Raw genomic sequence first — 27,878 nt, forward strand, 5'->3', positions numbered from 1 at the left:
CGTCGTTAAAGGCCCCACTCGCGATCGCGTCCCGCTCTCTTTCGCGGCTGTATGCTATACACACGATGCCCCTTGCTCGCTACTCTCTCTCTTCCATGCACATACACACACACACACATACACACTACACTACACTTCAAGTCTCCCAGCCGCAGGAGTGCATTGGCAAATCTTGGTTGGCGAGGCCTCGCAGTTCCTCAGTGTCTCGCGTGACTTCGTACTCCGAGCATCCGTTCTTTAATGAATTGCCTCTTTTAACTTACTTTTCGATTGCGATTTTCCTCCTCGCCTTCTGCTTCGTAGGCAGTTATCATCGCTTATTATTATATACCCTGCGTCAAATTGTTAAAAGTGTCGTCGAAGGAAACCGCAGAGATCGCTGTGTTTCTCGACCAGAGTGTGATATGAAATGACTCGGTTGAACCGTAGCACTCGAGTCTAGAGAGAGAGAGAGCGAGAGAGCTAGGTGAGAGTTCGATCGGAGAGGTGGGATCGCGGATAATTGGCGCAGTGCGAGAAAGAGGCCTGTCGCAACCTTTGGCAAAACACTACACTGCGGAGACTGGCAATAGCAGCAGCAGCAGCATGGCTCGGCTGGATATGAGACTCCTCGTCGCCTGGACCTTGTGCGCATTCGCTGGCGTATCGCACGCGACGGGTAAGCACCACACGCAGATTAATTAGTAACATCGGCTTGACGTTCGATCGCTCGAATCATAGTAAACGTCAAGTTAAACATTTACGAAAGTATCGGTGGATCTTTTACTCCTTTCGAAAAATACAAATTTGCATCGTACTTTTACGCATACGTAAAGAGAAAAAGTAGCAGTCGAGAAAGTGATAAGCCGATCCAGCCAATCGATGGACGGCATACGTAATTCAGATCTCAAGCTCGCGGGACTCGAGATCGCTCGGTAATAATTAGTCCTTACGTCCCCTGCGAGCTTGATTTGAATGGCATCCGCTATGTATCGGCTCGACGCCACACTGCACACGCGTAAATCTGAACGATCGGCAATGGCAGCAGCAGCAATGCGGCGGACGATGCGAATGATTTATGTACAGGCTTATAGCGAGCAGCCACGAGTCTCTCTCGTGTGCAGTACTTATAGGTACTGGACGAGGAGATATCTATATAAATATACAAGTGCACCGGAGCTCGTGATCGGTAAGCGATGTGTGCAGCACGTTCGGGACGTTAAAATAATATACCTTCGACGATATATCGAAAAGCTCCCCCTATGGGAAAGTCGCGCCGAGAGAGAGAGAGAGAGAGAAATTCGCGCATATGCAAGAAGGAGGAGGAGAATCGCCGGATCGAGAGAAATGTAAACACGGGCGGTGCTGGCGTAATTAATCGCCGCTTGACAAGCCCTGTCTGGGTAATGACTCGCGATCGCAACAAAGTATACGGCGGGTATATTAACTTACTCGCGCGCGCGTATTCATAAATAAATTAAATAAGCTGCGAAGAGCTGGCCAGACGATAGAGAGAAAGAGCGCAGACGTATAAATATTATAATAATAGCGATATTGCAGGTACGCACACACGAAGCGTAATATACGCGAGCTCGAGTTTTACATATGAGTAAGGACGAATGAGTGAAGAGGCGCGCGCGCGCGAAGGCGAAAGATAAATGCGAAAAAGGCAAAAGAGGGAGAGTGAAAAAACGGACGCGGCCTTGAAAAGTCTGCGTTGGCGGCTAGCGTTGGCATGAAATACACGCGCTCGAGAGCTCTGCTCTGCTCTGCTTCGGCTCTTGTGCAACTCCACTATACACTCGGACACGATATTGGATTTTATACTTTATTATGCGCGCGAACGCGATCGGTGCGCCGGCCAAGCGGCAGCGCGGAGCTGCATATACATCATATTACGAGCGCACGAGGATATAACGTATACGCGCGCGCACAATGGATAAATAAAATAGCCTCGTGGCCGCGCTGTTGTTCGTCGTCGTCGTCGTTGTTGTTGCTGTTGTTGGGTTTCGTGTCCGCAGAGTTCGCGGTGCACCACGGAAACAACATCGAAGCCTGCATATTCGCGTAGCATAGGTAGTAGTTTCTCCCGAAGCTGCACGCTGACCCTCGCAGCTCGCTTTGTCACGCTTCACCTCGCGCGCGCATAGGGAAGAGGAGAAAAATGTAGCTCGCCATATATTATGTGATCTCTCGCGAATCGCAGGTAGCTCTCGAATAGCCTCGCGTGTACACACGTTGTTTTTGCAAGAAAGGTGAGAAGTAAAAATGCCCGGGCAGGAAGGAAGAATTTCATTTACCTCGACTGTGTTGCGATGGATTTTTATTTTTACGTGCGAGCCGAGAGAGAGAGAGAGAGAGACTCGCGCTTACCGGACGCGTTGTACGCAATTTATGGCTCGAGCGAATAATACGTACTATTATACCGAAGCCTTGTGTATTATATTATACAGCGAGCGTGCCCCATCTTTTGCGCAAGATTCATTAATAAAATGCAATTTCAACGCTCGCGCGCGTCTGCACTGCTGCTCCGGATTCAAAGGTACGCGCGCACGAGGTAATTAATAAACGATCAGTTTTCGCGAAGCTCCCACATACGGTCGCAGCGCAGCTCTCATATGGTAATTGACTCTTGAAGAGGTCTCAATTAATTCCTTAGAGCTGGCTGTGCACTTGTGGCGATAAATTTTACGACTCATTATATTCCGCGCAAGGTATTATTGTGCGTGCTTCATAATGAGCGTCATTTTTTGCGCGTCTTTATAGAGCCTCGAGCGACTGAAATGAAATAATACTTCGCGATAAACGAAATTGCCAGAATTTCCCCGACGTGTATTGCCGATACGAAGAAAATGAAATTTGCCTTTATAAATTACCGAGTGTTGATACAGCTGCACTACTAACCTTGATTTGAGATTTTATGTTCGCTGATAGTTGGATAGTTTTTGAGTCAGATAAGTAGTGAGCATGACATCGGAAGAATCGATTCGTCAAGCGTCATTTAGCACGAGACGGCGGCGCGCCTTACTTAAGCGTCTCTTTTCAGCGATACCTTCACCGTAAAACCATTGCGGGTACAGACAGGAGGAGTCGAACGAATGGCGCATAGGCATTTAATAAGTATCGAAGACGGCGTCGGTCGGCAGCATGCCCGTGGCTCATTCAAAAGACGACCAAACAAAAAAGTCTGCTTAGACTTGACGAATTTTTAGCAGTCGACTTAATGACTTGATGATTTTGCTAGTAGCAGCTTGTCTGACTGCTTGCCTTGCTCGCTCGCTGCTGCTACTGCTGCTGCTTTCGTTTTCATTGAAACGTACGTGCGCGTTCGAACGTGCTATATTCTTTACCTTTTAATGATTCTCATTGTACAGGTATTAAAAAGGGCTTTCCTCATTATCTTTGATTTATCCGAGTATTTGAGAGAATTGATAGTCGACTTCAGGCTTTCAGAGGAGCTTCACTATTCTCGAGATGCAATGAATGAAATGCAAAATCCAAGAAATATATATTTCCTCCGGCAAGAACGATCGTCTTGTGCTTTTTTGCTTCGTTTATTCTTTGAGCTTTGACAAACTTTTATTACCGAACATTTTTATTCTTAAACTTTGTCCTGATAATAACACTGAAAATGAATAAAACTGACCGAAAGTAACCATTTAACTTTTTTTTTAAATATCTTACAATTAGTTGACTTGTTTTTGTCGATTTTTCTGTAACGATTATGTTTATAATATTAAACATATTTTGAATAAGTTGAAAATGATAATGTGCTTGATTTAAAAAATTTAGACCAATTTCAACCCCTTCAGATACAATCTTGCCTTTTACTAATGCTTATATTCAGCAAATTACCTTCCAGCTAAGCTTTTACCACTAGATGACGGGTATCGATATAAAAGTATTTGTTAATCTGCAAATGACAAAGTAAAAATAATTGTGTAAGCAATATGGCATAAGTATAATCATTTCTCAATATTTTCAAAACGATTGATAAATTGTCTCTTTGATCCAAGTAATAATACAATTTTGGCGAGTAAAAATTATTTGTTCCGTATTTGAAACATTTTCTATTATAAAGCGAGGCAAAAAAGTTATGCAACTTGAATTTTTACAAGTATATAATATGAAAATTTAGAATTGCACGAAGAAATGGCACGTACAAAGCATTACGCGCTCCAGTCAAGAAGCTACCGGTATGAGGAAGTTGCGGACGCTATACACTAGATGCCAAAAGACTATTTCGTGGTCAAAGATAGGCTTAGCTCGAGCGCATTCATGCGAGAGCTCTTTACAAGGATCGTAGCGTGTAAATAGCATGTAGGTACAGACTCGAGTGCAGCTACTGGCGTCAGCCACACCGGCACCGACGCACGAACGGCTGATGCTTATATGCACGTACACTTGCAGCCAAGAGAGAGAGAGAGAGAGAGAGAGAAGCTCGCTCGCGTGATTGTCATATAAATTGCTTTCACGCATTTTCTAACACCAGCTCGTCTATCGAGTCTCGTCCGAGACTGCCGCGAGTCTTCGTAGTTTCTGTATCCAGTTTTTCGCTCTTGCTCTTGCTGAGCTGCTAAACGAATGAGATTCTGAGGTTTGGAAAAGAAAAAATCGCCGAACAAACTCACGACTTCTCATTTGCAATTTAAGTAAATACATATACTGTTAGTAATGGTCGATAATGTACCCATCGGGTTTAGTACGTCTATATGCATTGTGCATGTTTATGAAATGAACACTCAAAATCATAAAATCGAGTAATAAATCAGATATATACCGGAAATCTGACGGCACCTTTTGAAATTAAATTATACAAAATTAAATATTTCTATTGTCACTCTATCTCTTGTACACATGTAACGTTTTATCTAATTTAGTCAACTTTTCCATGCGCTGACTAATACAATAATTTTAACTTTGACACTTGTGCGTTCACAGATAAAGGTACTCATCATCAAGCGGTGGTGATTTAAAGTGGTATCAAAGTGGTTGAAAACTGGTCTAAATTTTTCGAAACAATAGAATTGAAATATTCAGGACATTCAAAATATGATTATTATTTTTAACATTATTATTACATTAAAAATGGCTAAAAACGAATCAATTAATGACGATGTATTTGAAAATATTTAAAATAGCTATTTTTTTGTTATTAGTCTTTTGTTAATGCTGAATGTTTCTCCCTCGACTTGTGCTTGTAAATTTTTTCCGAATGGAGTGTATTGATCTTTGCTGCAGAAATAGTTTCAAACTCGAGGTATTGTAAAAATAAACACAAAACGTTGTAAAAGTCGTTGAAGTGGTGGGGTAATTATGAAAACAGCTTTATATCTCAAATGTCAATGATAATGCCGAGTAGTAGGAGATGAATATAAAAAGCCAGTGCGTACCTATAATTATCATAGCTGCAGGTAGTAGGGCTCACATGTATTGACGATTAAACGATTCTGAGAAAACATTAAACAAGATACGTAGAGGCACAGAGAATGTCTTTTCTGGAAGCTTACTTGTACGCAGATATATCTCGCCATCAGGTTTCGAAAATGAGGGTAACAAAAAAATTGTTTTATGCCGGCGTATAGTAGTTTGGTTTTAGAATACCGAGAATACGCCCCGCGCACTTTTTATTTTTAATGAAAAAAAAAAAAACGAGTAAGAGTTCCGACGTTCAAGGTCAGTAACTTGTAATGTGATGTGTGCACGAGCGCTTGCATAGGTATACTGCCGCGGCGCGCACGATGCTTTCACACGAATCATGTGTCTGGCTCGAGATCCGTACCACATACGAGTGTAGGTATGCAGCGCTCTAGTCACGCTAAAAGTACGTTTTGAATAGCGATGTATTTTCTTTCCACCTGTAGTAATGCTCATAATTTTCGCTTCCATAATTTCATAAATACGCATGAACTCGCGCGCATCAAATGCTGGTTATTAAACACATTTTATAGAAGGAAAAATTGGTCTTAATTCACTCGGCAATTGCACGCGCAAGAAGCGTCGTAATGAATCAGTTGTTAATTTATATCAGCCATGAATAGGACGTTCAACACTTATTATAATCCTTATTAATTTGCAATTAATTGCGACCCGTGTAACTTTACATCGGAATCTCTTCGGGTAGGCTCAGACAAAAGTCGTTTCTTTTTTTTTTTTTTCAACAAACTTTAATCTGGTGTAAATAGCTATCTCCGGATCATTAAAATTAACAATGTGTGCATGCCTTATGGGTACAGCAAGTCATTACTTTTCATGAGCTGGAAAAAAGTTGTGAGCAGCTTCGAAGTCGTATATATAATTCAAATTTGAAATTTAAATATTCTGCAATTTGTTATTGCTCATGGTTATATCGAGGGGGGAATTGTTTTTAACATTGCAGACAATTTATAATGCTCAAAATTGTTTCGTACATCGTGAAACGATGGCAAACACCGCGAATGACTAAAACGAAGAGAGGATTAAAGCTCGGATATAATGAAAAAAAAACACGCTCAGTAGTCAAATAAAGGATTTTCTCATGTTCCACGAGAGTAGTGGTGCACTTTGAAAAAGAAGGAGACGCTCGCGCGCAGGTTTTTTCACACGGAATTCCTCGGGCTTAAGGGAATCGACTTTGGAAAAAAAGCGTCTTCTCGGCTTGCTACTCTCCGGTGTAATCTAAAGTAAAGCTATTGTCCTAGCGTTCATATGAATTTACTTAAGGATTTCGATTTTTTTCTCTCGCTCTATAGCTTCTCTTCCGTTACTAAGCCTCCAATGTGTTGGCTTCGCTGGTTTGAATAATGCATGCGGAGTATAGTAAGTAAGCAGACAGCGAGCGGTGGCTCGGATCTTTTTCAGAACCCGGCTGATATCTTTCGTGGCACGATTTGCCTGTTTTTTTTTCTTTCCTTTTTTCATCAGATTTGCCACACACTCTCGGCAGTCAGCAGCGTGGCTCGGCGAGGCCTCTCTTCTTTCTTCCGACTTAACGAACTGCGTGTTAATTAAATTTACTGTTTATACTTATCAGGATAACTAATCGATACGCAGTCGAGCGAGCGCGTCTGGAAAGTAAGCGTATAATCTTTCAACGTTGTTTTATTAATTTATACCTGTAGTAGTACTGTATGCGCACCTGTATATTATGCAGTATCGAGCTTTTCTTCGTCTGCTTTGAACGTTCTTTTCGCGAATCATAATTTTACGGTTAGCGTTTGAATTCTAGTTTACTTATGGCATATGATCATTGGTGTCGAAGTATGGTGCAGTAGCAAATGATTCATCGTCAAAGGCGAGCACATTCGATGTCTGGCAAAAAAAGTTCGATACTTTGGTCCCGGAGATATCCTTGCTGGCTTTTTTTTACGCACTGTTACGATCCATCTCTAACAGCAGCAGCAGTCGAGAGGCAGAGAGTAATCAACGCAGCGATTAATCGATACCGCGGCTACACGAATGCACTCGGTATTATACGTGTATGGCTATATGGCTATGGTACACAGAGGTATTCGGTATAAACACGGAGCCATACACGCGTGGACTGCAGGTCGTTAGCGCGTACATCTTTCAGTCAGTCGCTCATATATAAAAGTTTCATTACCTGCGTGCCGTACTAGTGTAGCTGCAGTGGTACACACAGCCTCCCCGCCTATCTATATAGCCCCATAGACGCAGTCGCGCGGACTCGTTGCGCCGCAGTCGTTCTCTCTCTCTCTCTCTGTCTAGCAGCAGCTACGAGATCAGAGACACACTAGAGATAGAGAGAGCGAGGAATAGAAGAAAAGAGCACGTGCTTTCACGTAGGTGACAAAAAGCTTATATGTACACTTGTGCAGTGCTTGTGGGATTCGAGATCGAGTCGGTGCCTAGCGCGTCATGCGAGCATGTCTCGAGATTCTTCGCGCGCTTCAATAATGCATCGGAATAATGAAATAACTCGCGAGGCCTCACGCGGCTCTCTCTATGTCCTTATAGCTTTGTATAACATCCTGTGCGCGCAGCTTATAACAACAACTTCGCTCGCTCGCGAGCTCGTGAATAATTTTTAACTTGTCGAAACATGCGGCCGGTGCACTATACTATAGGCACGAGAGCTCATGGGCCTCGATTGACTTGTAATCCGCGCGCACCGTAGAGAGTGATAAATCTTGCTCCATTGCAATTAATCTTACTCAATCTTTGCAGCTAGCTCGTGGAGCACAGCGTACTGCACGTCGAGCGCGCAAACTTTCTGCCGTGCGGCCACAAAGCCTCTCTCTCTCTCGGCATTCCTACTTTATTATATCACCGAGCTCCTCGCGCATATGATGCGTACAGGGCGATGCGTGCCGTGTATTATAATATATACACGCAGGACATTTTAGAGGCGCTGTCAGACGAGTGCGCGAGCGGCTAAAATTATCATTAATGACGCTCCCTGAAGACACACACAGGCGCGCGCACAAGCCCCTTAAGCTCGGCGCAGCTCTCGAAAGCCATTCGTCCAAGTCGCCTTTTTTCACGACACTCGGCCGTATAACGCAGAATTTATATAACAAGTTTGTCAACCGGCCTCGGCTTTTACTTATGCTGTATAATGCACGTCGTTTCTTTGTGATGTTCGAGTTTTTTCAATTTCCGCGCGACATGGCTCACGGGGATCGATCCTCGCCATCTGCGCACTTGCCGTATATACATTTTCAACGATTCGAGATAGCCATTAATTTAAGCGCGACGCGGGATTATAGGCAGTTGTCTTCGATGTCTTGTTAAGTCATTTGCGCGAGTAATAATCATCTCATTTGTCAAAATGTTATTTCAGCTCGCCACGGAGGGTATAGTACAAGCGGTATCGCCATACATCGATTGAAAAATGCTGGAATCTAATTCCGATTCAATGTTAATCCTTTTGCTCAACGTTCAATTGCGCTCGATCGTCGTCTCGTGTACCGCGGCCGATTCGAATCGAGGATGGAGGGGGACTCCTCAAGCGCATATAAATACTTGGCTACAATACTTCAAACTGTCTCGTAAAATGCAAAAATAAGTGCGGACTAATTTGTAAGCGCACTCAGTGACGTCGTCGCTCGCATGCAAAACCCTTGCACTCGCTTACTCGATGCGTGTACGTAATAAATTAATTGAATCAACCGACCAATCAGTCAATCAATTTAACATAAATCTTTTCGTGTATATAATTCACCGCGTCTTTTTTTAGTGGGATCTGTACATGTAGGATATAAAACGTAATTTCATATTTCTTCAATTTCCGCTAATTAATTACAACGTGAAAATTGTACGAATATTTTAATCTTTTCCCTCCTCAACATTTAAATGTGAACAGTAGTGAAATAGTAAAATTCATGCTACTGTTTAAAAATCCTTTAATTTAAGTAAATTTAACTTTAAAGTTGTATGAAAATTCAATCATAATTAAAATCAGAATCCACCACTAGGTGGCGAAAACCTTCATCCGTAAAAATCTGCAAGTGGCAAAGTGTAAATAGTTGTATAAGTAGCACGATTTAAAATATATTTGCAGTTGATTCGGCATAATCGTCACTGGAGCAGCATCGCAAAGACCATATTAATGTAATGAAATCGCAAAGCGTATTAAAGAGCGCGTGTTACGTTTATCGGGATGCGCACCAATGTTTACTCGCGCGCGCGTTCAACATTAAAACGTCAAAGTGTAACTGTGGCCAGCGAAAAACAAACATAGTTATTACGAGGAGAAGAGGCTGCTTCTGTAGGTTAGCATCTATGCGGAGCAAAGTGATTACAGAGCTGGAAAAGGAAGGTGCGCCTATGGGCTGCGGCGATATCGGCTCGTCAGTTGTGCAGTCAGTGCGCGCGGGTAATACGATACGCGTGTTTTTGCGCCTTGGGATCGTGGAGCTCGCTGTAGATACACACACACGTACACGCACACGCACCTATACGTATCGCGGCTGATGTTCAGCAGCAGCGATTCGCAACGTGTCTCGGTCGGTCGCGGCTATTGGGTTACGAAAAAAGTCCAGATGTAACTCTGCTACCGATCGTATAATATAATACCGATCGATCGTACGTGTGCCTCGGCTCGATCCTTACTTCTTTGTACATATAGCAGGAGTCTGGTGTGCCGCAGCGTCGCTTAAGATCGGCAGCTCGTCTGCAGTACATGTGATATTGCAGCCAATTGTAAAGATGAGCCGTGACGCAAATGAATGACTAGTCCAGTCGTATTTACCACAATCGTACTATCATCTTCTAGGTTCTATAATGATATTCCGTATTAAACATCGAATATCCCTGATAGATATGCTCAACATTTTAAGACTAGTTTGTTGCCAACGAACGAGTTAGTTGGACATGACCATTAGAGCCGGACATATATCGACCTCAAGTAGAAGAAGAGAATAGTATAGAGCTATAACTCAATATTATGATATGTACTATACTGTATTACCGAAAATAAAATAGAGGGAGTCGAATGGGAGTGAGTATCTGTACATACTGCGCAGCAGCGAACACATGTACATGACGAGGCAAAGTAGAGAGCCGGTGGGTGCTAGTGTACCAATAAATGTTTAAACAATAATTGTGAATTGTTTATTTATTCAACCCCAATAGTCCCGCAGGGCGCTACATGATATGCTTTGTATTTTCCAATCCTATGCTTTTTATTATAAATTTGTTTTGACTAATTGAAAAAAGGAAGTTAATCAATGGCCATTGTAATAAAAAAAAAAAATTTTAATGGTAATTTTTAATTTCGAACACTTCTGCCAGGGATATAATATATTAACTGATGTATTACCCTTCACGCATAATCGTTAAATTGCATTGTTCATCTCGCAATGATTCTATAAAATTTAAACACCTCGTTCGATTCAATTCAACGTTTCAATTCAGTTCAAAGTCTCTGCTTCGTGATTTTGTATGTATAATATAAAAGGGTCAAATAGTCACTTACCATTGCAGGTTGGCAAGGCATTTGCATCTTTGCTCTTGTAATGAGCTTATAATTGGCCCCGAAGCACAGACTATCAATTTAGCGATGAATTAATTTACGATGCGCAAATGGAAATGTTGGCTAGCTCGAGATGTGTCCGGCTGTTAAGTCCGACGAATACGTATATCGTACGTAGGATAGTAAATGAAAAATTGCTGCAGCGCACTTGATGAGTTTTGAGTAAATGAGCTTGTATACATACATAATAATACGTGAGTTAGGCGTTGGAGATCGTCTATAATGTATATGGTATATTGCAGTCTCGGTCATAACTCTTCGAGGTACAAGGAGCGAAACGGACGGACAAACAAACAATGGCAATTGCGAAAACGCCTGCTGCATTTATATATATTGCATCGGGACTCGATAAGCTACACACACGGACATATATGCGAGTCGGCCTAGACCATGTGCAATGCAGTATTAGTACTAGAAGATAGGCGAGCATTGATAGAGCGCGCGAACGCACGCACGCACTCGGTCGGGACTCGGGCGCAGTACGCACGCGATCGCCGCAACAACTACAAGTACCTATATACAGTATAAGCTACATACACAGAGCGGAGCTCGCGCGCGGTCCTTTATCATGCGCGCGACTGACCGAATACACGATACGTATGTGTTAAGGGTGTACTTGTTCCTGCGCTCGACTTCCTTATAAACAAGACGCGCGAGTTGCGGCGCGTGTGCGTACTGCGCTGCACTAGCCCAGCACAGGCTGCTGCTGCTGCTGATGATGATGATGATGATGCAGCGCAGGAGAGCCGGGCCCCGCGTGCCGCAGAATACATTTTACGCTCGATACTCCCGCTAATCTGACTTCTCGCGGCTAATTGTTTCCTCGAACGCTTATTCGACTTCTTGTTTCTTTCTCGCTCTCTTCTCTCTCTTCTAGAGGCGTATTTATGTTGCGTGAATACTCACCCGCTGCAACTACGCACGCGGCAACAAATGTTTTCTACCATACGGTACAAGCACATCTCGCACCGAGTCGCACGACAACGAGGCTTTTTTTTCGTCGTTGCCTCGAAACAATCCAATTGTCGCGCCCCGGCATGTGCTACGACCACGGCGACTCGGCTTTTATTCACTTTTCCCGTCGGCAACAGAATGCATCGCAATTATATTCCTAGCTGCCGATGCTTTCCCTCTCGAATTTCGTACCTGCTTACGATGCAACATTGTATATAGGCGTATGAACGTTATTTTTAAGTACTTTTTTAAATGCCTCGTATTCTCGTACGGTGAAGGCAATTAAAATCTTTGCTGTTCTCTTGACCACGCAAAATTGGTATTCATGCCAGGATTTTTCCACCATTCAGCATAGCTCATTTATATTTCTTTGGGTTTATACCGTGTGTGGGTTCGTGCTAGAGGTGAGCTCGAGAGAACTACATCTTCCTGGTCACGTAATCTTGTCCGGTTCACGCGCTATAAAACAGAGTAGCATCTGATCTAATATCTTTATTTCCAAGTAGCACGCAATGAGCGAAATATACCCCTGTTACATTGCCTCCACAGCTTGCTTACAAGAAAACAGAGGAATTAATCATAATTAACTAATTGGCGTGGCTGTCATTTGGCCAAGTTGAACATCATCGGTTTGAAAAATTGATTTTATTTCTTATAATATTGTAAACCAAAAATTCGAGATGCACATATCATACCAATTTGAAATAATATACTTTAATAATTAATACAAAATTGTGTCTGCTACTGAACCAATTTAACACCTTTTCTAATGATTTTTCAATGCTTTTCTTTGTATGTTAGATTTCTTAGTTCGAAATTCACTAGCGTCAATGTCCACATACAATACAATTTTAGCGTGTCATTCGAGCATAGTCGGGTTTTTCCTTTACCAGCCTGAGCGCACCTATTGTTTCCTTATTGATGCTGCATATAAGCTGCATATGCAGTAAGAATATTACCAAGCTAAAATGTGCAAAATATATTCCCGAATGATTTATACCGATATGGACGTAGGCGTTAAAAACTGGCATAAATCCTCATATGAAAAAAAATGACGAGCTAAATAGCGTGAACAGTTTTACAAAATTCTGATAGATTAACGATTGTAAGTCGTTAGATCGATTCGATTCTTATTTGAAACGTAAGCAAGTAGCAATACAAAGCTTTTCAATTTAGAGCGTCCGAAGCACCCTGAAAAGTGTTGTATTGTAAAACTAACTTTAATTTCAGGACTTCAATTGATTACGCTTAAAATGAATACATAATAATTTTTCTTGATAAATAGTTTTTAGCACTGTAAGTTAGTGAGTCTACATTTATGAAACATTATCCATAAGGTTATTGAATTAATTTTTCTCCAAAAATGTATTTTTCAAATTGGAAGGTTATTCGTAGATAGCGAAATAATATAAAAATCAAAGAAACTCGTGATATCATGATAAAAAACATTTTTAGATTACTTTTCCGAACGCATACATTAGATTGTACATCGTCATTATTGTCACAATTGAAAATAAAATTATACGTATGTTAAAGCATAATGCAAGAACGATGCATGACGTATCGATTTTAAGATATCCTTTTTGTTTGAATTATTTAGCATCACATGTATCAACATGTATCCTTAAGAATTACCAATATGCGACGATCTAACGTGCTTATCGAGGCTGGATCGATATAAAAATATCTTACCACACACATTGCATGTATGTGATACCACGATGTACAGAATCAACTAGATCTATCTGAAAATATCCTTCAGCATGTGTTGCGTGTGTAAGTAGTACCATTATGGACTTTGACTTGCCGTCTGAGGTTAGATAGGTCTCTAAATATCTTTCCGCAAAAATCGCATGTATGTTTGATGCCCTTGTGCATCAAATCGATGTGAAGTTTCAAAGAATTCTTGCTTTTGAAGTTATTTCCACATGCATCACATGTATACCTGACGCCCTTGTGAATCACATCGATGTGAATTTTCAGATAATCCTTGCCTGTGAATTTCTTGCCGCATGTATCACATTTATGTTTGATGTCCTCGTGTACCGCATTGATATGAGTTCGAAGATTAGACTTTTGGATTAATGACTTCCCGCACAAATCACATACATGTGGTGTCATACCTTTATGAACCATATCAATGTGAATTTTCAGATAATTCTTGCTTGTGAATTTCTTGCCGCATGTATCACATTTATGTTTGATGTCCTTGTGTACCGCATTGACATGAGTTCGAAGATTAATTTTTTGAATGACTTTCCGCATATATCACACACATGGGTGATTTTATAATGTATAGAATCCATATGGACTTTGAGAGTATGTTTGTATGAATATATCACATGTATGCGAGGTACCATTACAGTCATTTTCGGGAAGCGCACGAGCCTTTGATAAAGGTAAATTTACATGAAAATTTTTGTCGAAAATATGTTATTATACACGAGATGTAAAATAATTATCAACCTCACTGAATTTTCTCGAAGAAATCCTGGAAAGTGAATATTTTGGTTAACGTGTATCTTGTCTATTACGTCATAATTATTTTCCACGAGCGATACATCTTTGAGTTCATCTTTTACCCTGAAATAAAACCAATAAGATTGAGTAAATCTATATAAGCTGTATCACATTTAGATATCTAAAAAAAAGATTTTTTACTTGACGTCAAAGTTAAATAAATCACTGGAATCCATCTTCATTCCTTGAAATTCGGTGAACGATTAATCTTTCTATGATTCAAACTAACTAACCTGAGTTCAATTTGATAATATTTACAAACCAGAATACGATGTAAACACAGGAAAAGCTAGCTATTATTTAATATAGATAGATATATAACAGAATATTGATCGTTTATTTAATGAACAATGAATTTATTTCTATAAATAATATTTCATTACGAAGAAGAAAGACATTAAAACAATAATTTAGCGATATACGATCAAACATATAATTTAAATCAGATAATACTAAGTGGAATTAAACGTTCAAATATGTCTCGTATGATTCTGCCATATTGATCGATAAACAATTATCGCGATTTACCAATTTTCTCACTCGGCACAGCTTTCCAGGGTAAAGAAAGGGAAGAAGGAAACTTGAACGAATAAAAGCACATTCGTTAAAACGAATCGGAATCGCGCTTCGAAGATGGCGCGCACAAGGCAGTCGGAGAAACGTCTTATGTGCAACTAAGCGCTGGTTTTCCGACTGACAACAATGTAGCAAAAAAGTCGCGGATAATCTCGAAGAATGTTGTACTCGAACCTTGGGCGTTCTCGCGCGCACCAGCCACGGTGCAGCAGCGGCGAGCGCGAGACTCGAACATAATCAGTAAAAGGAGATTCTCGCACAGACGCAGTACTTTGCCGCGCGCGCGCACTGTAAAGCGTATAGTGCACGAAAAGGAAGAAAGAACGAACGGAATAAAAGGAATCAAAAAAGCTCCGAAGAGCAACACACACACATATAATACGGGAGCGAGCGAGGGTAAAAGAAGCAGCAGCGGCCGCGGTGGCGGCCAGAAGGCAGAGAAGAGGCAGCAGCTCCTAGCGAAGGGGGAAAATAAAGAACACGAGACGAGCTGTGCGCGCGCGAGGATGGAGCGCATAACACACATGCCCACATGGAGCACACAAGCGAGAGCCGGGGGTACCATAAAGCACGGCATCGACGCGCAGCTCGCAAATAAATCCGCACTAGTCGCGAGCAGTAGCAAGCGAGAAAGATCGGAGAAAGAACAATTACCGTATACGTATATAACAGAGAAAAGAGAGAGAGAGAGAGAGAGAGAGAGAAGCGAGACGAAGGCGACGCGCTTTCGGAATTCGAAATAAGAGACAAAGCGCGCACGAGAGGCTTTATAGCATGTCGCGCGCGGAAGCGACTGATCACGCATACCAAGTACTGCCGCGCGGCGCGATGACATGCCCTCAGCGAGAATGCCGACGACTACCGCAGCAGTACCTGTACTACGTATAAGCCCTCTGTGTAACAACGACGCACACAAAGTGGCCTGCGGTAGTTCTAGTTTGTGCACCGGCTGACTTTTCATCGATGTGGCTCTCATTTGGGCCGCACGCTGTACTGCACTTGTGCGCGCAACTAGTGCATGCGATCCCTGCTAGCACAGTATGCGACAGCCAGTGCGCACGACTCTATATAATGTAACTGCTCGACTCAACCACTTCCTTCACCTACATCCAGCCGCGTGTGATGCACGACTTTACGCGGATTAAGCTGCTTTGATTAATGGTTCCAATCTGCATAATATACACACAACGCAACGATCTGCAAAACTACTCAAGTATCTTAATCTCTATTTTTTCTGCTCCATATTATTATTTTTTATCGCTCGTACGTATTGGCTTTTATAACGTGGCGCCATACCGATCTATGCCCGCGGTTATCGAGCCAAACCTTTTTTTTATACCGATTTAATTTATTCGCGTCCGAAAGTCGAGCGAGTATCCAAGCTTGGATCTAGAGGCTGCTGCGATTCGCAGATATCTGGGAGTGCTCTAATCCGCTCAACGCGATGAATGACTCGGGTGTGCGCTTTAGCAGCTTTTTCAGCTTTAATGCCAAACTCGCTCCAGTATTTACCGTACATTTTTCGACTCGTCATATATTTTACGCAGCTGTACCGTATGACCTTCTACACCTTTCGAGAAATATAATAGGCGATCGTCGCAATGAATCCTACTTATCACTGAATAAACTTGCGATCGCATGCCTGCCTCCAATGATTAGCGTCGAGCAAAAGGTCTCAATAAAGTTTCGCGTATGCTGCGAGTTTTCCTTCGCGCATTAAATACTTTTAGATAAAATCAAGCTTGAAAAGTTTTACGTGATACTCGAGAAAATAAATAAAGAATCTAATTGAAAGGTCGAGCTATGTACACCGTGTTCAACCTTCATGGCCGCTTGTGCACTGTGTGTGTGTACAGAAAAAAGGCATGTACAACACTGCTAACCGGATACAACGCGAGCCTCGGCACATATTGTCCTTAAAACTTGAAAGTATTTTGCAGTAAATTTTATTTAACTATGCTAACTCTTCGTGTAATTTATTTTCGAGTTTACAACAAAAATATATTAAAATTAAATGGGAATGATAAGATCGATAGAGAAGAATATATTTCGTTTTTAAATATTGTAATTTTGCAGGACTTGAAATTTATACACTAATATTATTTTCTTCGCTTAAGTAATTATTAGTATAAAAAGTAGAGAGACTTTCTGCAGAGTAAGCAACAAAGGTACATGACTTGACAGTACTAAAATTGAATAACTTTCACTCGGGTCAAAGGTACTGAAAAATTATCTACTGGTCAACTACTTTTTTTTATTGTGTGCATCCTGTGTACGACTTGTTGCGGCTCGAATACGTAGACTCGGAAAAAGTCGTTTTCAAGGCTGCTTTTCAAGCCTTCAACTCTAGACGCGATAACGATCTTCCAATGACGTAGCATTTCAATGGGAAAATTGATTCAAGTATACATTATAACGCAGTGTCACAGACATGACTTTTGATGCATCGGTGAGATAGGTGTCATGCTCGGCATAATACACGTGTTGTATCCTTTCAAGTTTGCTCGTAATTTACCAGAATAATGCGGAGTATTTTTCACTATTTTGAAACATTAATTTTCAATTTTTCAAATGAGCTCTGTTTATATCGAAGTTACTTTAAAGCTCGTTCTATGAACCAAAAGTAATTTGTTGCTTTTGTGCGGCAGTGAATGTCACGTTAAATTCGCCATTTCATGCAATATTCATTTTAATGAGATGCCTTTGAATATTCTTAAAATCGTATAAACTTGCATTGTAAGTCATTAAAAAATAAAAATTGCTATATCAGTGGCATAGCTAGCTAGTATCCGTAAAACAGTTTTTTCCTTTCGTTGGAGTGCAACAAGGACTAGCAGTCATATTCTTCTGAAATATATGAGTTAAAATTAAAAACCTAACTCGTAAGCTTTAGGCTTAAAATTGATTATGCGATCTATTGGTAACATTTGAAGCTCGTCTCCGATGCTGGTATTCAAAGATAGCTGAGTTTTATCTATAAATCTAATAACTTTTTTTAGAGCATACTTAATCGATTCTGTTTAAAAATCATTCACGTAATAAATAGTTATTTTAAAATTACCTGAAATGATTTTCTACTCAAAATAAGGAAAAAACTAGTTGCACTAAATTTTCTCTAACTTGCTAAAAATGCTATGAAGATGAAATGAAAGGTTTCGTGCCAAGTCGGCTCAAAATTATCAGTTTTGTAAAGCCTGAACATATTTTGGTCGTATGGGCATATATTCAAAGACATGAAAAACTTGCACTCAACGTATCTGATAAAAGCGCGTCAAAGTTTGGCGAGTTCGATCTCCGGACAGTCGCACACGCGATGCGAAACTATTTGCACCTGATACACCGCGCGGCCACCTCGCATATATGTATATCATACCGGGCAAGGCTGTAGCTGCAATCACAATTGGTGCAGAGAACGAGGCATCGGCCGATACAACCGTTACGGGTCTGCCACAGCCGCCGCGCTCGTACCTTTTCTTTCTTTTTCTTCTTCTGCATCATCTTCATGTCGGCTGCGGCGGTGGTGGTGCGGCGGCGTATGATGCAACCTGTCCCTGCCATACACAGGAGACTCGCGCGCGCGCGCCCGAGCGAGCCTTCGCCTCCAGTGCATCGATTAGAGAGAAACCTTGGGTACTGTTATATGCATGTGCGGCGCGTAGCATATAGATATATATGTACGGAGAACATCGACGATCCGGCGAGCTACTGCTGCTGCTGCAACCTTAACTTTTGCTCCAGTGGAAATGCGGCTGTGCTGCACAGATATCGTTTCGCCAAAGCGCAAAGACCTGCCTCGTCGCCGCGTACAGTTAGCCAAGATGCTGATAACTCATTTTGCAAATATGCTCGCGCGCTAAGCGCGTCATCGTAATATCGACTCCGTGTAATGTGCAGCAATTGTAATTGTATATTGGAAAAGTCGATCGTGTTCGGTGCGTTCGATCTCTCGAGTACACGCACCGGATATATTCTCGCTAGCTCGAGCGAGCTTCGAACGTAATGTAAGTACTCTCAAATGGACGAAAAGCTCGCGTTTTGCCTTAACGCCGGCACGGCATAATATATCGTCGTCGATCGTCGTTTTTCTGCACTTGTTTCAATCACATGTATTTGGTGATTGCATATTTGTCGAAGAATCGCCGAGGACTTCCGTACTGTAATAACGTGTTATTAGTCGAGCGTCGTACCTATACCGTTACGCGGGCGCACAGCATAATATATAGAGTTACCAAGGAAAATCTGATACACACAATGCGCGTTATGTGCGCTTAAACAGCGGCGCGTGCGTCTGTTACAGTCGCGGTGTAGGTGCCACTTGTACTTACACTCGGCATCCTGATGGCAATTTTTTTCGCAACTCTTTTTTATTTATTAAGCTCTACTTTTATTGGGCTTGCACTTTTAACTGCAGCTTCTTGTAATAAGAGTCTCGTGTTTAGCAGGCGAGCTTTGTTGCGTTTAACTATACGATATTGATACGGTATTTTGTTTTGAAATACGTGCCAACATAATCCATGGAAAAAATATTCATTTGACCGAAAAATGACCATTTCAAATGTTTCTAAATACGCGAGCATTAATGGAATTATTTTTGGCAATTTTCTGTAACAATCATGTTACAAATATTAATCGCATTTAATAAATTCGATTATGACAATTAGAACCTTTGTCGCTAGATGGTGAATACCTTTATCTGTAAATCTGCAAGTAACAAAGTAAAAATAATTGTATAAGTCAAATAAGATCAAAAGCTGTTCCTTAAAAGAATCTATTGCATGATGGTCTTTATATATGAATAAAACGTTGTTTTGTTGGCCAAAAACTAGCCGCAAGCCGTTTAGTATTTCCACCAGGGACGATACGTAATCTTTGAGAAAAATTTAGATCGCGAGTCCTGAGTTTTCGTTGCTCGCGCGTAACGTGCTTAGATTTACACGTGCGCCAAGCATAGGTCTGTGACCCTTTGCTCACTCGACTTCTAAGAGTCATACAGTACCGCAGCAGCAACAGCAACAGCAGCGGCAGCCGCGAGCACATGTACTAGCTTTATGTGTGCATAAGTATAGCGCGCGCATAAACCAACAGCTCATGCAAATGCTCCACGCGCGCGCGCGCGAGTAGTTTGAACTTGCTAATGGAGCCCATTCCTCGAATGCGCAGCGCGCGTATTATATCATTATTTGCATGCGCTTCTGGTCATAAACGCTCGCGCGCACGAATTGAAGTTGCAGCGCCGAGGCGTTTAGCTGGATGCTTTTACGTACCTTATGTATACCGTGCGCCGTGTATTATATGCGTGTAAGTACGCGATCTGTATTTGTGCAGTTAAGCTATGTGTAATACGCGAGAAACTAACGCCACGCGTGATCGAATTACTATATCTCGCGAGTACGATGTGAAACAACGGCACTATGTCCCAAGGACGTCTGATCCTTACGTGCACTATATCTCCGTTTCGATCGACAGCTTTCAATGTATATTTTACGATTGGTTTTCAATTGTTTATCTCTGCTTAAATTCTGTCAGTTTAGGTCTATGTTTTTACAAATTCTAAAAGGATTGGAGGGTTATCGTCGACCATCGAAAGCAAACATAAAAAGAAATAATAGTCGTGTAAGCGCGTACGTGTGTTAAAAAAGCCAGACTGCTTAGAATATGTTGCATTATATTTCAGGCTTGTAGTACGTGTACAACACACTGAGAACTCGCTATATACGTATAATACGAGAAGCTGTTGCACTTTGCAATAACTACAATTTGCATGTAATTCTCCACTAGGCCTGTGCGAATGCGTGCGCCTGGATTTTCGCGATGCGGGTAAAATTGTGTGTGCAGTCACAGTCTCGTTCTCATACGGTGTAGTTTACTGTAAAACCCGTTAATATTGTGTGCGTACTCGAGTGTGTGTGTGTGGGACACGTGTGTGGTTAGAAAAGCATCTCTCTCTTTCCGATATTATAAACATCTGTAACGTGCACTTATGATGTAATGCGTATCGAATAGCCGTTAAATTACTCAATTTTATTGTTTTACCCCGAACGGCTGGCATATTAAAAAAAGTGCGCGCAAGTATCTACGCGCGGAGCATCATCATCGCATGCCGCATTATCCGCAAAAGCGCCGGTAAGTGGATAACCGTTTCTCTTCGGCAGAGAGAGAGAGAAAAACACAATGCAAGCCCAGTTGCGCTACGTGCCTCATTCCAATACATATTATTATGTAGTAAAAGAGAAGACTGCACATTGACTGTACGTGTAGCGTGTATATCTTCCCGATATAACTGCAGCGTCACACGCTAATTTTTTAAAACCAACCTTGCCGAGCACTAAATCAATCTGCGATGCCGAGCGGGTCTCGATTGCGCGCCACCAATCAAATTATACTGTCATGCGAAAACAAAAAGAAAGAGACAATGCTTCTTCTATGTCTCGCAAGTGACGCCATACTTCCTCTTGGTCAGAAATTAAATTACATCTCGAATATTTTCAGAATTAGTATCTGAAAAAAATAAAATAACTCTCGGCGTAAATGACAAAAGTTTTGTTTCATTACATTAACCCATTTTTTGTGGTTGAAAAAATCTGTAAAAATTCCCTAATGGTACTTCTACATCCATGATTCTCAAAGTTGCTTTTTCGCACAAAATTTTACGTTTCTTTTTTGTTTAACCCACTATAACTTTTTAATGAAGCATCAAATCTTAAATTTGAGCCTTGATTCTGACAGGGTACACACGACTATGCCATATCTGAGTGTAATGAATCAATATCGTGTATGTGTTATACACTTATTTTCACTTTATTACTTTCGGGTTTACAGATTAAGGTACTCGCCATCTAGTGGTGGGTGCTGAATTTAATTTTGATTCAATTTTGATGTCCTTTTTGAGCAATGAAAACGTCAAATAAATAGTATGAGAGTAATTTTTCCATTAAAAGTAATTTATGTGATTTCATTTTCACGTTTTTTTTGTGCAATTTTATGTAATAAAATGAATCACAACAGCCACATTAGCTCATTTTCAACGTACTTTACATGTGAACATATCTTAGATAAAATTCATAATGGATCACATCAATTTTAATGCCTGAATTTACGTCTGCATTAAATTTAATGGGTTGTCAACAGTGCAGAAAAAAAATTTGGGCATCAAAACATTCGTTCGTGGTGTACAACTCGTGACTCAGTTTAAGCTTATTTCACCAGCTTCAACCATTTAATTAAAAAATTGCCTCTTACAAATCATGCAGCAAAAATTGTAGGTGAAATTCACAACTAGAAATTTAATAGATAAAAATTGTAATGCTACGAAAATATTGCAACATTTTCTAGCTCGCCAAGCTTTCATGCATAAATTAATTAAAATATAGATAAGAATATATAGAACTAAACGCAGTGAAGCGGTAAACGTGTGTGCTAACTTAATATCTCAGCTTGAACAAAGCTATTAATTATCGTCGCTGAAATGACAGGGTTAAAGTATGATTTGCTCGAGACAAGTAAATGGAATTATAAGTGCGGACACGAGAAAGAAATAAAGGAGGTATACAGAGGGGAATACGAAGAGAGCAAAAAACAAGCGCAGACGCTTGAAAAAACATCCGTTGGACGATCGAGGGATTGGCCGCGATTAAAGCACGACCACAGAGCAAAAAAAAAGGCAGGAAAAAAGGAAGAAGGAGAATATTATTAGGACTGCTGAACGGTGCGTTTACTCGCGTATAATGACCGAGGACGCGACGTGGACTGCACCACTGGAAAATAAATAATAAGGTCAGGGTGCTTCTCGAGCAGCTATACGCGCAGTACGTTATGTGCGGCTATCACGACATCCTGGGCAGGATGAAGGCGAGCGCGTGCGATGCGTGGGGCGCGAGCGCGAAGGAAGCAGCAGCAACAGCGAGGGAAACGCGAAAAAGTGGGGCTGGCCTTGGGTGGCAATGGGTTGTATAAGCGTCCGGACTCCTCGCAAGCACGAGCAAAACTGTTTATAAGCGAGCAGAGCAGCTCTATGGGTGCAGGTAACGCATCATGGGTGTAGGCAGCTATATAATACCGCGCGCGAGACTGGCGAGACGGACGGCAGTACACCCATACACGCTGCTCGAGGTGTGATTAACGTTGTTCGCGTTGGCAGACCCATCATTAGCCTGCCACGTCTGTGTATACGCGCGAGTCTCGCCGATCCATTTTTCGTAGCTGCAGCTCTAGCTCTCTCGTTTCTTCTTCTCTTCTTGGCTCGTGAGCTCGATGACTGGCCGTGTGCTACAAGAGCTGCGCTGCTCGCGTACGCGTATATATGCTGCTGCTGGCATTAAAAAGCTTCCAGCGAGTCTCCCTCGCCAAGGTCGTTCTCTGTCTTTCTGACGTTTTTCTGATCGCTTCGTTATAGCTTTCGCGCTGCAGCTCCGCAAATCTGCATGCACGTATCTTCGAGTACACGTATAGAGCCATTCTTCTGCATATCATCTCACGCTTGGTCTTGACTAAGCCGACCATCGCGATCTTGCTCTTAGCCTTTCCGCCTGGTTGATGATTTCATTATATATATATACTCTGGCGAGTATCAATGAGTGAATTCGATTAGCAGATTCGTGACTAAAGTTATTCGAATTAAGAAATTATGAGGTCAATTCTATAAAAAAAGGTGTTATAGCGATACGATTTTTTAAAAATTGTTAAATGCTTTGGCTCCTTTCGTTTTCCAATTGTGATTTCATTATTTTAAAATTATTGGAAAATTCGAAAGAAGCGTGGTCAGAATTAAAATATTTGAAATATATTCTTTCTGAAAAATTCCTTATAGGTCCTAGTACGCCTTTACAATTTTAGATCTGAAAATCTTCAGGAAAATTTGAATAAATTATTAACAATGGTACTGTTTTTCTCGCAGTCAAATTATTTTTATAAAAACAAATTCAAAAACAAAAAACAAAAATTATTGAACGATAACTTTATAAGGATACTAAATATTATTTCTTTATTTACAGTTCAGAGCAAGGTTCGGTGTTTTAAGAATACCATGGAAGTAGATATTGTCAGAACGACACCGGAGGCTTTGATATACCTTCAACAACTCAAGAATTATCCAGGTAATATATTTTAATATACTATTCTGAATGAGTTGAAAAATCGTCTGAATGTATATAATTTTTTAAAACATGCATCGATAATCAATTGTCATAGAATGAAAAATATAAATGCCAAAAAACTTTATAATATTTAATAATAAATCTGATATTGTTACAGATGAAGCTTGCAAGCCAAAACTCACTAACGGTATTGCGACCTTCTCACTGTCGCTACTTCCAGAAGATATAGCCCGTTGTGGTATTATGAGGATCACTAATAAGCTTACGGTGAGTATTTTTTATAAACCGTATTTCATTAATTATTTATATTCTATTTACAAAAAAAATTAAAAGAAAGACAAAAATCGTACGGAATTACAGAAAGAAAGGTATCTTACATAAATTTGCCTCAATGTATTACGGAAACATTTGAAAAATAGTGTACTTTCAAAATAAAGCAGTTTCGAATCATAAAATTAGAGATAAATCTTATTTGATAATAAATTAAAGAGATTCTTTGTACAATATTTGGATCACTTTTAAAAACACTCACTTCACATACATGCAATAGTTAAAAATAATATCATTACAGGGTCAAAAAGTATACTTCCATAAAGTAATAGTAGAAGAACCAAGCATCTCGAATAAGCACATGTTCACAGTGAAATGCAGCATAACAGAAGTTGCGGTTCACCAGCAACTACCAAATGTTTTTACTGAAACTAATAATCATACTCTACTAAGAAGAAGTGTTTTACCAGAGGATTTCGAAGCCGATGCGTAAGTAATTCTTGATCATAAATTTTAATGTATTTTATGGGGCATTTTTATTGAAGAAAAAAAGTTTAACTAATTTGTATTATCGTTTGGCGAAATTGTTTGTAGCTGCAATAACATATTGAAAACTTATTTTTTTGAAATACTAATATTAGTACTGAATTTTCATTGATGCTTTTGACAACAAGGCATAGCATGTTTCACAAACTTAAATTACATTTCTCGATAAAAAAAAATCAGTGATTGATCCATTGTTCGTCTTTAGTTTAGAACTATAAAAAAAATTCATCAAAAAAATCACTTGTCACTATATATCAAGCAACATTATATGAGAAAAAGAAAGAAAATATATTTTGATTTCAAAGAAATCGATAGTTCAAAGGAGGTCAAAATGGAACGAAAGATAAATGAAGACTATGACTACAAAAGTGTTCGATCAATCCCAGCGGGGGTCGCAAAACGCTAAGCTACAAGATCGCAACTGATCAAAGTGGCTTACCGCACAAAAAATGTACATGACTCTTTCTCTGCGCATGATACATGATCTGTTAGACCAGTCAGGTCAAAATCTTGATGCAGAGTCACATTAGAGCAAATTATAAATGATCTTTTATTATTACTTTAATATTGATTGAAGAGTCAAGCAATAGTTATGAATTTACCTCAAAAAACTTATAAGAAAAAAGATAGCCCCTATTGTATATATCATTCATGATTAAATTTTTTAAATGCTTGTGAAAAATATAATCGTGATATCTAATTTATATAAAATCAAAATTTATGAATTTATGAATTATATTAATAAGCAAAAACTTCTAGTGTTTTCTACTTTTTATTAAATGATAATGAAAAAATGATTTAAACGAAATGTTTGATTTTATTCCAGAAATACCCCAGTATTGGGTATGTTGGAGGGAAATGCTTCAGAACCAAAGTTGTTGTTCAATGTCCGACAGGGCAGCAAAATTATAAAAGATGAATTGGTCGTCAAGCCAGGCACGCCGTTGCAAATGGAAATATACTTGAGTGAAGAGGCAGCCAAGGTTTATGGACTGCTTGTCACTCACATGCAAGTTTCCGATACCAAAAATCAGGAAGAAACTATAATATATAATGGGTAACTTGGAAAATAAATTGAATTAATCCTTACAACAGTAATAGTATGATGATGTAACAATTTTCTTTTCTTTACAGATGTTCCGTTGATCCCTACCTGTTTGAAAATTTTGAGACAGTGAACGGACACTTCTTGTCCGCCAAGTTCCGAGCCTTCAAGTTTCCAGAGAGTAGCTACGTACAATTTCACGGTACTGTTACTGTTTGCGTTGGCAAATGTCGCGGGGTAAGTCGATTCTCATAGATTTTTCCATACTCAGGCATTTTTCGAAACAGAACAATAATCCTTGAGATATCATTTCAAAATATTTTTCTAAAATTTGTTAAGAAATTATTTGTGACAACCGTAAAAGATTTATTCCTTTTATTATTTCATATGTAGTCGAGATAACAATACATTTTTTCAATATTTCATTTTTTTATATCCGAAGACTAATTTATAAAAAAAACTTTCAGATTGAATGCAGCAACGGTAAAATTGGATACGGGAGAAAGAAACGATCAGTACAATCGTCGAAAAATGGTAAAAATGAAGTTTGGGAAATGGCCATGTCAGTCTTTTTAAGAGTCGATTACGACCACGATGTTCTCAGTGAAGAAGGTAACGATGCAAACGAAAATATTAATTATCTTTATTAAAAATTACAAGAAATCCAATAATAATATTTTTACATTTAAACTAGAAATTTCGAAATTCATCCGGCGAGGAAAAACACGCGAGAGAATGGTGAGGGCAGAAGACGTAGGAAAACATTTTGAGTATAACACTGACGGCCCAGTATCCAGCAGTTCCAAGATCGCACCGATTTTAAATTTTTTTCTAATTTTGTTATCGCTCTGTAGACTAGTGTAAATCTGAACTTAGTAAGCCTCTAGCGATGAAACGAGACATCTGGCAATTTACTAGACCTGATGCACAAATCAAATTATCAGCTTAAAGTGAATAAAAAAATAACAATAGCCATAAGGGCTAAGCTGCGTATAAAAATAATAAATGAACATTTTCATGTGATACTAAACTAAATCAAAAAAGTACCAGCAAACCAGAGAAGTCGTGTAACAGCTTATTAATGAACAACATAATGAAAGTGTAACACTCGGCGAATGAACGAAAAACTTGTGAACGTTGCATTCACTTGTTTTGTGTTAAAATACATGTATGTGAACTTAAAGTAAAACGTACAATTTAAGTTGCAGTGAGTGACGCGAGACTTTAACAATTTCAGCAATTAAAATGCCAAATTTAGATAATCGCTATAATCAAAGTCTCGCAATAAAGAAACAAATATGACAATGAATTTTTGTGAATAATTTTATAACTCGTTCTCTTTGCTGATACCAGCAGCCGTCACGTTGATCTCCATGCTAAAGTAACTGCTCTTGTAGAAACTACAGGGCAAAGATATCCAAGCGATAATTACGAGCAAGAAAAGACAGAGTCATCTACATTTATCCTAAAAATGTATATCTACCGAAGCAATTTTCATTTTATTATTGCTCGATTTCTATTGTATTATTATTTACTATTTTTTGAATTTAATTTTCCTCATGAGACGATTCTTGAAAATTAAATTAATTATTTTAAAAATTAATTTTTTCCACAAAGTAAGTGATTGGCATGTTATTAACTCTTTAAGAAGTAAGAGACATTGTACAGTTGAATTATTCAATGTAGTAGACTATGTGTAATATTTCAAGCAGAGATAACTAGCAGACCTAGTCGTAGGCCGACGTAAAATTTGATTAATAAGAATACTTTTACGTTATTTATGTAAAATAAATCCAACTCTACTAATACTTTTAACTTTATGATTTAATCAGTTTATTGTCTGTCAATTTAATGATAAACAATAAATATGATAAAATAAGTTGTTTTTAGGGTATAACTGAATAAAATTTTTCGTACATTA

General features: G+C 39.8%; 2 protein-coding genes across 2 annotated transcripts; one reads left to right on the forward strand and one right to left on the reverse strand.

The window, feature by feature from the left end:
• The first annotated feature begins 220 nt into the window (after nucleotides 1–220).
• Nucleotides 221–27,439, forward strand: LOC106651054. The gene is made up of 8 exons (XM_014369389.2): nucleotides 221–658; nucleotides 23,995–24,096; nucleotides 24,254–24,363; nucleotides 24,668–24,855; nucleotides 25,739–25,969; nucleotides 26,047–26,194; nucleotides 26,425–26,569; nucleotides 26,652–27,439. Exons 1-8 carry the CDS (start codon nucleotides 586–588, stop codon nucleotides 26,819–26,821), a joined length of 1,167 nt encoding a protein of 388 aa, XP_014224875.1. The 5' UTR covers nucleotides 221–585; the 3' UTR covers nucleotides 26,822–27,439.
• LOC106651055 lies at nucleotides 13,368–14,735 on the reverse strand. The gene is made up of 3 exons (XM_014369390.2): nucleotides 14,570–14,735; nucleotides 14,375–14,491; nucleotides 13,368–14,296 (listed from the first exon to the last, which is right to left on the reverse strand). Exons 1-3 carry the CDS (start codon nucleotides 14,608–14,610, stop codon nucleotides 14,059–14,061), a joined length of 396 nt encoding a protein of 131 aa, XP_014224876.1. The 5' UTR covers nucleotides 14,611–14,735; the 3' UTR covers nucleotides 13,368–14,058.
• Nucleotides 27,440–27,878: the final 439 nt, after the last annotated feature.

This window comes from Trichogramma pretiosum, unplaced genomic scaffold, assembly GCF_000599845.2.
Source record: "Trichogramma pretiosum strain Unisexual culture from Peru unplaced genomic scaffold, Tpre_2.0 scaffold65, whole genome shotgun sequence".
Taxonomy (NCBI): domain Eukaryota; kingdom Metazoa; phylum Arthropoda; class Insecta; order Hymenoptera; family Trichogrammatidae; genus Trichogramma; species Trichogramma pretiosum.